Here is a 10,573-nt window from a genome sequence, read left to right on the forward strand (position 1 = left end):
TTAATAATGTAAATGATACTGCTTCCCAAGTGTGACATGAATACAGTCTGCTGAGAAATATAAAGTCCTTATTCAAGCATATGATTTGGTTGTTGTCTTACATTTACATGTTTAGGTATGTGTCTGTACAGTAAATCACAAAGTTTCAAAATATGTAGAGGAAGCAGTACTATACATCTCTACCCATTGGTCTCAAATGATTATTGTTTTATGAAGTACACACAACTGAATACTGACCTTACAAAAGGACCTTGTGAGAGAAACACGCGGCCATTTTTAAAAGCATATTTCTGAAACATTCATGTCAGTCCTAATTTACATGTTTGTATAGTGCGTCCGAGTTTTATCTGTCGTTTACTACCTGAAATGTTGAGTGTTTATATATATATATACAGTGTTAAAGGTGTTAAGAAACGTGCGAGACTATTATGGAGACATTGCCAAACGTTTTCCAAAGTTTACGGATAGCTCCTTGCTTAAAAAAAGTCTGCTGGTGTACTGGAGGTGTATGTATGCAAACCTGTATGTAATTATTCCACACGCTACACGGAACAGTGTTGTATTATGACATACACTAAATGACCAGAAATAATAATAAAAAAAATCAGTAGCAATGGAAAACATTTCCGCCGAAACAAGTACGCTTAGGCGACTTATGCTGTTCATTCCCTGTTAAATGTTTTGTATGGCCCTGGAAAGACACTGCCTGCGTGATTAAAGTCCGAATCGCGGGATACAGTTCACGTAATTTGAAACACCGCTTCTCAACGTGAATTTCCTTTTAATATGATGGGACTGACGTGTGAACACGCGTTTATCTTGTAACAAAAAAATCTGGCTGTAAAGTGTGTTTTCGCCCACTGATACGTCCGAATCAGGTAAGAGTGAAGTTTGACAGTATAGGTAGCGACGTAGAGTCAGGAGGGTTCTGGTTTACACTGGGCGTTCCAGTTTCTTCCATTCATTAACCTGAAGGCCACCGTACAAGTTAAACAAGATTGAATATGTCAATAAATAACAACAACCAACCAATGAATCAACCAGTACCATACGTTCGGGCACAGGACTGAGCACACTGCATAAAATATGACTGATAACTTCCGTACTCCTTCCAAGCGGAGCTGTAAAGTTCCAAACGCCGATAAAATCTTTGGGCTTAAGGTTTCTAAGACCTTAATTTCGCTAAGGGCTTAAGTTAACTTATTTCGGGTACCCAATCGTGTAGGCCTACAGAAGTAAGTGAGCAATCCTTGGGCACGACTTTAAACACTATAATGATTAAATAAATAAATGGTTTCCCGGTTTGTTCTGCTAACGAAATCCACGCAACTTGTAAAAATTTTATGTGGCTCATGGCTGCTTTTCAACAAAATATTTAGACTTTGGCTTCCATGAAGAAGAGATCTATTCTAGAAAATCTAGACTTGTCTGGTACAGCTATAATTCTACGTCAACAAGACAACACTTGTATTTTGTTCATGGTTTTGTAAGTCCGTTTTCTCATCACTTTCCAATCTGTGCAGAATACTTAAGTGAAATTGACATTTTCACTCATCAGTGGAATCTCCTGACAAATCAAAACCAATTCCGTCGTTTTCATTTCTAGCACAAGGCAAATTTTTATTTATTACTATGTTCTGTATAATTTGTGATCATTCGATGACAGAGTCTTCAACAACACTGGCTCTCCACAGCATGAGGTAGTTTTGGTCAGTGTCCAGGTAACGAACATAAGTACCAATAGCATACAGAATCCGCCCATCGTCTAGCTCCTGAGCACCACCTGTTGGCGGTGCCAGAAGAATGGAAAACTCTTTACCTGTGAACAGAGTAAAATATAAAATGATGTCACTTTTCCCTTAAACCTAAATGTGCCTTAACCATTATTGCATATCTTACTCGTTCGATAACCTTTCAGTATCTTTGTGCCTCATCTGAAAGAGAAAAAAACAAAAACGGGAAACACTTCTCGTGTATGGCTGTGTTCTTGAAATGTTCGCGGAATCCTGTAGGCCTGTTTTGAAGGTTGGTGCTATGCACGCCATAAATCCTTTCATTGACAACAAATATTTTCCAATGGACATGGGTTTCCCCCCGGGCTCTGTCCGGTTTTCTCCCACCATACTGCTGGCCGCCGTCGTATAAGTGAAATATTCTTGAGTACGGCGTAAAGAACCAATCAACTAAGTTAAGTTACAACTCTTTTCAGCTCAGGGGCCAGCTCAAGACCTGGTTCAAGCGTAAAACTTCTCTCTCACCTATGCAGGCCTATACACGTTTTACTTTATATACATAGGCTATAAGTATACAGTAATAATTAAACACGCTATATATGCCGCAATGCGTATGAATATAATGCGTGATAATCAATCTATGTATACGTCAAAATAGGCATTAGACGTATACCAGTCCTCATCCAAGAAGAAAGTTCCCGGCAAATAAGGGATATCACTCCCCTTGTGTCCCGCAGTCTTACCTGCCACATACAGACCCGGTGTTTCCTCACATGTGTTCACGATGATCGCTCGGGGAAACAGAGGTCGTGACCGACGGGAAGTGCCGAACGGTTGTCGTCTGCTTCCGTGACTCTCCTCCAACATAATTTCCATTCGCTTTTGGGCTGGCTGCCCGAGGAATCGAGCGTCGATGTACTTAACATGTCGCCAAAGGTGAACTGGCTCACATTTCTTAAACGTTGAGTTAAATGTGCTGTGGATGGCCCTGTGAAATTGCAGGCGAATGCGCACGTCCTTGTTCAGAAATGGCGTCACAAAGGCGGGAAATTGTTTTATCTCATCTTCATCGCTTTCGAATGAATCGTAAGCAGTTGGAGACGAAGATGTACAAATGTCGTCGTTGCTGTCGAAGGAATCGAAGGTATTCGGAGTTAAGGAAGAATAATCGGTAAGGCTAGAACTGTTGGTACCGGAAGAGGATCCAGTATCTGCGGTTGGGTACTGCCCGATCTGCATACTCATGAAATCACCTTCGTCACTGTCATCTGCCATTAGCGTCTCCTTAGCAACCATATTCTCAAGACGTTGACTTTGAACATTAATCTCCGCGGCCTGGCCCAGTTTTTCTTCACCACATGCAGTCGTCTCCCTACTGGATTCTTTCTCAGCAGAATTATCGTCGCTCAGAGCAGCTTTGCAAATGTTGGATTCCTCCATCTCTTCCCTCTCAGATCGCTGTGTAAGCTTGTTCACATCTGGATTGTTCATTTCTGATTGCTCATGTTCCGTTTTTCCTTCATGTCTGTTTTTGTACGCTTGTTCTTTTTCACATTCGTCTGTCATTTGGTCCTGATTTGCAGTTTTATTATAGCCTGTTACATTATCTCTTTCGGTTGGAGTGCACTTGTCTTCGTTGCCCTCCGATCCACTTTTCTTAACGAGCTTATCGTTTTCTACCGCACTTTTGTCTACTTTGACCTCATCACTGTTTCCTATATTTTGTTCCGCCCTCCGTCTTCGACTGCGCCTCTTGTGTCTGCCTTTCCTATCTTTATGAGACCGCTCTTCATTGCTGCGGTTTTCAGTGGTTCCAACCTGTTCCTCGGTTCCTTGAGACTCATACGTTTCTTCCTCATCCTCAAAGCGAAACCTGTGGCACAGACTTGTTATCTCCCCAATCCCAAGATCCCTGTTGATACAGATGCTTAATACGGCGGGCTGGCCATAAGCTTCGTTCACGAAAGGACTTTCCCAGTACCTGTGGTGATCGGGATGTCGGGATCGCCTCTTGGAGGTCAGTTTGCTGGCGTCTACAAGAAGCGATTTCTCGGTGACTTCATGTAACAACCCATCTCTTGATATGGAATTTCCGGTTCTTGCATCTGTGATTTGTTGACCGGAATTACGTCGAAATCGTCGTTTCAGTTTGCTAAAAGCATTTCCCATTGGTGATTAGGCCAAGACAGCTGATATCCTGAAAATCATGTATAATCACTGGCAACTGGGTCCCGTTATAACATTTAACTAAACGTATCTTTGAACTGTAACGTTACAGCGGTCGTTGTTAATGACGTCATCGGCTTGTCATAAAAGTCTTCCATCAGCGACGTAAAGAATTCTTGCGGGAGTATTGTGTTGTCATCACAATGACGTCATTGTATTGTTATTATCACCATGGCGAGGCAACTAGGCACAGGAACTGCACCACGATGGACGACAGAGCTCTACAACGGCGAAGGCAAATCAGTAAGTGTCCACAACAACGTACGCTCCTTACTTTTCTTGACCTGATGTAGTTCTATGAACCTCTTTGCACTCAAAAAATTAATGTTAATTTTAACAAAGTCTGTTGTCTGAGGGATGGTAGAATGTATTCTGTTATTGTAGTAGATTGTTCTGTAAAAAAAATCACACATTATATTAATTCAACATACAGATTGTATTGCACTTATAGGATACTAAGTTGAATGTGACAGAATATTGCGCTATAATAACAGAATAGATTCTAGCATCACTCAGACAACATACTTGGTGTTAAAATTTTTTGATTGTGCTATGTCACATTGGCGGCCAGATGTTTTCACTCTGGAGTGTGTATGACTTGTGTGTAAAAATTTGTTTAAAACTTTGCAAAAGTTTGACTACATAATCTACGTTTTGATTGTTAAGATCGTATACGAGGGTTGTAGGTAGAAACACCATGCAATTGCAACGATCATACTTAATTGGTAACTTCAAAAGAAATACATCGCCCCTCCCCCATCTCCCATATTCAGTGTCTGTATCACGATGTTACTTTTACGACGATTTTTATGAGTTTAGTCATAGATACTTCACAAGCTTCGAATGTATTATCAGCTTAAGGGTCTTCAGAGAGAGGTATTTTTGGCGTTTCGGCGTGTCGTGAAGCACGTAACATTTATAATGAACAGACGTGTCTGAAAGGCAAAGAAAACACTAAAACGAAGCACGCCTATGTATCAGATGAAATACCATTAGAAACTGTTAACGAAAATAACTGGATTTATTGTTTTTTTAATAATTTGTGCAACGAAGTAAAATGCATTTAAATATTTTATTGTAAGTGGCCTTTTGTTACATTGGAACCACTGATGCTCCATAAGGTTTTTGCTACTTGATACACATAAATCTGGTACATTTTATCATTCAAAATGCATATACATGTAGAACCGATTTGACCTATTAATACTTTGATTTGAAATAAATGATGAGACATGCCTGTGACCAATGTCAACATGAGTTTTACCCTCAGTTATTTGCTTTGCTATCTGGAAGTCAATGTATCACCAAGGACTTCAAGAGAAAAGAAAGTTAATGTGTGACCATAAACAATGTTTGAACGACTTAATTATTTGAACGGCCTATCGTGAATGTCTCATGTAGTGTCTTAAAAAACAAATACATGTATGCAATATCCCAACTGAATGATATGTGAGGGTATGACCACATTAGTACAGAGTTCATGATCCCAATGTTAGCCAACACACTTATACAACAATAACACAAGAAAGATAATTAAAGTGTATCTTAGTGAGGCGTTAAGTTGAAAATAATTCATATACATCTTTACATAGGCATTTATTCATGCAGGTGGAAGGAATGTCGACTGGCGAAAGAATTGTGTCTGCATAAGGCGGAGAGAATCGAGTTTAAATGGCTATTGCTGCAATGGAGACGAACTACTGTTATAACGTATATTACACTATCCACTGAATTAGAATTTTGGAAATCTTTCGGTGGCCATTGGCATTGTTACCAACCTCAGACGGGCAGATCAGCAAGGGGAAACCGACCGAATAACACAACGTGTGCGTAGAACGAAAAACTGGCTTTAACCTTGGTCTGTGAGAGATGGGAATCAACGACTGTTTTTTGAAGTTCGAACCTTCAATTTCGACAGGAACAATTGCTAAATAGGAGCGGACAACCTTGATCAGCGGAAGTTGAGACAAACTCGATAAATGAGAAAAAGTAAGAAAATCTGATTGCCGAAAGATCTGAGTGAAATTGATGGGCGTTTGATTGAGGCCAGTCGGATTAGCAAGAGGTCGGACAAATGGTGACCTTTGGATCATCCCGGAGTAGTGGGTTAGGGAAAAAATGCAACCGTGAACAGAGGTACAAGCGAACAAAATGCAGCGAGTTAACCATTAGATAACGCTATAGCGTCGTTGGAAGCAAACTCGGTAAAACATCGAGAGATAAGACAAATTTCAGTGGAGAGAGATGGGATAGAGCAATCACGAGGCAATGGATGACAGTACACCCAACGTCCAACAGATGGTAGACAATGCAATAAGCAAAAAGATGGCATCACGTTCGACGGGCAAGGAATGACAGCAAATGTAACTGACAAGATATGCTAGCAAACCTGAAGGGCAAGATGACAGCAAAGTCTACGTAGGCAAGAGAACTTAGCAAATTCAGCGGACAAAAGATGACAGCAAATTCAGCGGACAAGAGACGACAGCTAATCCAGAGGAAAAGACGTGGTAATAAGCTGAAATACAACGGGCTAGAAATACCAACAACCACATACGGCAAGGATATGGTTGCGAAAACAATTAAAGGTTAAGATATTGAGTGATGATGAGAAGGCAGCAAACTCCAAACTCTATTCTGGCTTTAGACATCCTGTCTTGGAACAATTGCGTTTCACCAGTCGCAGTTCATTGCGTTATAAACGCCTTACTCCAGTGACGTAACGAATTCTTCCAACTGTATTGTTTCGTCATCATGACGTCATTCTATTGTTTTTATTGCCATGGCGAGGCAGTTTGAGAAAAATAACAGCACCGCGATGATGGACGTTTAGTTAAAACTGAGAAAAGAAATCAGGAAGCATCCACAATAGCCGTAGTTTATTTTGATGCGCTGATGCAGTTCTATGTACCTCTTATTCAACAAGTCATCTTAGTGACCAGATGTTTTCACCGCGCGTTTAGATAAATTGACAGGTTTGTAATATTGGGTCAGTGTGCAAGGGACAACAGCAAACGCAATGCGAAAAAAATGGAAGCAAATTTCAGACGGCTACATGTGACAGCAAACTGTACGTCTAAGAGATAGCAGTGCTACTCTGCAACGGTAAATCACATCATCCTCTGAGAAGAGCGTTGCTTTCGTGTGGTGCTATTACCAGATGCAACAGACAGGACATGTGTGCATTCTCTTTCTTCGTTTAACGGACGGTTCGTATTCCCTGGATATGAGTCCCGGTAATAGTAAGGCCGAAGGATTTAGTTAGTAATGTCAGATGCTTATTTCGTGCGCTCTGAGTCCACAGGGACAAACACTCTAATGAAACAGTACAGTAACCAGAGGAGATAACTGTCCTTGCGCTGTGACAAACACTCTGATGAAACAGTACAGTAACCAGAGGAGATAACTGTCCTTGCGCTGACAAACACTCTGATGAAACAGTACAGTAACCAGAGGAGATGACTGTCCTTGCGCTGTGACAGTATGTTCCTATCGCTCACTTTCCCCTGCGATGCCTCAACCATCACCCCCCCCCCCCCCCACCCTCCCCCCAGCAGTTGGGCTGTAAACCTCCACAAATGCCGCTTATCACAGCACTGAGATTTGCCCTCACCAAAAGTCACCTCTACAGCAGCAAGAGCAGAACAACGGGAGTACCTCAGCAAACTTAAACCCTATAGACCCGCCACATTCGCAAAAATGGATAGTTTTCTAGCATTCTTGAACCCAAAATACGTATTGAGAAGACCAAAAAGGCCGCGCCCACCTATATATATTGAAGTCATACATAAGGATTTAAAACTCGAACAAGCGTATTTATATCCACAAATGGAATGTTTAATTCACAGTTTGCATATTGACATGCAGAGAACCTTTTTTCATAAATTTCAATATATGTACAAGGTGAAATCTCTAATATACTTTGTTAAGGCAGTATCGTAAAGACTTTTACATCTGAGATCAGAAATATGATCGAATTACGCCTTAATATGAACCAAGTTATATCTGGATATATACAAACATGTATAACCTGCTGTTGAGCACCCATAATTTCATACTGGATATACTATAAACATTTCAGTGTATTACATTTGAGGTGCACAGCTGCCTTGTATTCCTTGTATCGTTTAAAGGCGTTTATCCTCAAAGTGCTGCAGTATGTGCTAACACAACGTCGTTGCCCACTTTTCTGTGCCAATAACAAATAACATGCATACAGTCAGATTTAGGGATTGCCAACAGAAAGGCGAATGCGTATGCTTCTCGTGAAGATCAGAGAACAATACACACACACAGTATATACACACACACATACATGTATATGCACCTTTATAAATCACAGAAAATTATTTATACATCATATGCATGTGGATATACAAGTTGGATAACAGAGGTGCATTAATACAGTATTGTTCACTATTTTTAAGTTAATACTCCAACTACCAGTACTAAGATTTTCACTTTATACATTAAAAAAAAAATCCTTTCGTCATGAAAGAAATGAAAGACATGAAATAAATGTATTGCATTTAATTAACGTATTAATGTTATATATTGGATTATGGCTAACCTGATATATCAGAAGTTTTTTGAGTAGATAGGCATGTATTCTAAACTGCTGTTAATTGTGATATAAATCAGATAGGCCAACTGCCCATTACTGTGCAATTCAAAAATAACAAAAATCCAGATAATACATTTTAACTGTCAAACCAAACTGTTAACTGTTACTCTGTTTACTGGCGAGGAGATGAGTATGATATGTTCTGTTCGAGAGACAACAGCCATTTAAAGGTTCAAAGAGTATTTCACCCAAAACCCAAATCTTTTGTTATATAATACAATGATGAAAGATATGTTTATGTTAATAAGTATGTTACCTACAAGATGTAATCAATGTCAACACAGAATTCTTTCACATAGATATTCATTTCATGTTAAACAACATAAATGGTAACCACAGAATGGTGTAAAGGTAGCTTATGATTTACCGTTGATTAAAATAGATTAGTATGATAAGCCTCATAATTTTTCATAAGAAAAGAAACTAATCATGGTACTAAACAAATCTAGTACCATGATAAAACCAGAGACAAAGGTTTGTAGATTTGGATGACACACTATTAGTAGTAATTAATCAATTTTGGACAGTGTGGATTGCATAAAAATACAAACCACAAACATAAGGAAGAGTCAAATGTTTATGCTTCTATTCATAACTAACATCCATTCAAATGTCGCAGACATTTCTATGCATTTTATCTATCCTGGTCAATGTTGAGTATTAACAGCAGAAGTCACAATATTACATGAGGAGGTAACTTCTGGATTTAGCAAAGTCCATGCTCTTACTGATGACCTTACTTCCTTATTATATCACAGGCTTTCCCCTCTGTATTAAATTATGTTTACACGTGTACTATATGTATTTATTTAACAGGCGTTTTATGACATACTCAACAATATTTCACTTCTATGACAATAGCCATCATTATCATGGGTACATCTACAGTGGTATATTTTTGTCTTGGTCAGTAAAGGTAACTATTCAAGGCACTGTTTTAATTTAATGATGATAATCATCGTGGATGTTCAATAATGAGGTATTGCACAGCTTCTGTTGTGCTACATTCACCAGCCTCAATTTTTTGCAAAGTCAAGTTCTGTGGTGAAAGGTTGTTTTGATTCACTGCTGAATGTCTAGGACATTCTATAACGTTAAAAGACTTATCCAAACAAAGCTCTATCTGGTATATATACTGGGTTTCTTCGTTTCCGCTATCCTTCTTGAAGACACATTCTATGTTTGCTGGGTGCCTGTAAGTTTCATTTATGGCCCGTTGAAACTCATACAACGTGTACGCTTTTCCAGGAAACACACTGTAGTGTTCAAAAAGCCTCGTCAGATTGTACAGCTTATTAAGAAGTAGGCCTGTGGAGAAATAGTTGTGTTCGTTGTTGGTACTGGGTAGATTAGTGGAGCACGTGCCATGTTTGTCCCATTCGTGCGCCCAGAACTTCGTCGTTTCACTTTCCGTGTAGAGGTTAGGCCAGAACTTCTTCAGGTCATCTTCAAGGGTATAGATTTGTCTTTCGTCAAATTTCCAAGAAGAATTGCAATTGACCGGCCCTTCGGCTGTCTTTGGGTCACTAGGCCAGAGACCATGGATTGTCCAAGTGGTCACATTCTGTGGAATCACACAGACGTGCCCGGTGGCGTTACCATCGATACAGGCCGCCACAGGCCATTGTTGTGTGTAGACAAAGTAACTCCAGAAGGGGTTGTCTGAATGAATGACCGTGACACTCCATATCAAAACAAAAGCAACTGTAGCAGTGTGTTTAACGAATTCCATCTTCTTTACTTCTTATCTCACTCTTTGTGGGTGTCACGCTTCAGCTGATCAGCTCGACACCTTATGATCTTTTTTTCCACTTTAACTGAAGAGTACAGACAGGGGAGGTAATCAAGTTCTCTATGCATGTAGGCCTTCTGTGTTTCGAGACCATTATCATTATCAGGCAGTTGCATACATCTTCGTGGTTAGCAGTAAAATGCTAAAAGACGCGATTCTTCTTGAGTGAACGATCGTTCTTATCTTACATTACTGAGT

General features: G+C 39.8%; 2 protein-coding genes across 2 annotated transcripts; both read right to left on the minus strand.

The window, feature by feature from the left end:
• Positions 1-1,652: 1,652 nt before the first annotated feature.
• LOC135466941 (uncharacterized) lies at positions 1,653-3,955 on the minus strand. The gene is made up of 2 exons (XM_064744696.1): positions 2,477-3,955; positions 1,653-1,819 (listed from the first exon to the last, which is right to left on the minus strand). Exons 1-2 carry the CDS (start codon positions 3,900-3,902, stop codon positions 1,653-1,655), a joined length of 1,593 nt encoding a protein of 530 aa, XP_064600766.1. The 5' UTR covers positions 3,903-3,955.
• A 3,688-nt stretch (positions 3,956-7,643) lies between these two features.
• LOC135468554 (ribonuclease Oy-like) lies at positions 7,644-10,328 on the minus strand. The gene has a single exon (XM_064746872.1). The coding sequence runs from the start codon at positions 10,313-10,315 to the stop codon at positions 9,539-9,541; it is 777 nt and encodes a 258-aa protein (XP_064602942.1). The 5' UTR covers positions 10,316-10,328; the 3' UTR covers positions 7,644-9,538.
• Positions 10,329-10,573: the final 245 nt, after the last annotated feature.

The sequence above is a fragment of the Liolophura sinensis genome, chromosome 6 (genome assembly GCF_032854445.1).
Source record: "Liolophura sinensis isolate JHLJ2023 chromosome 6, CUHK_Ljap_v2, whole genome shotgun sequence".
In the NCBI taxonomy this organism is placed as follows: domain Eukaryota; kingdom Metazoa; phylum Mollusca; class Polyplacophora; order Chitonida; family Chitonidae; genus Liolophura; species Liolophura sinensis.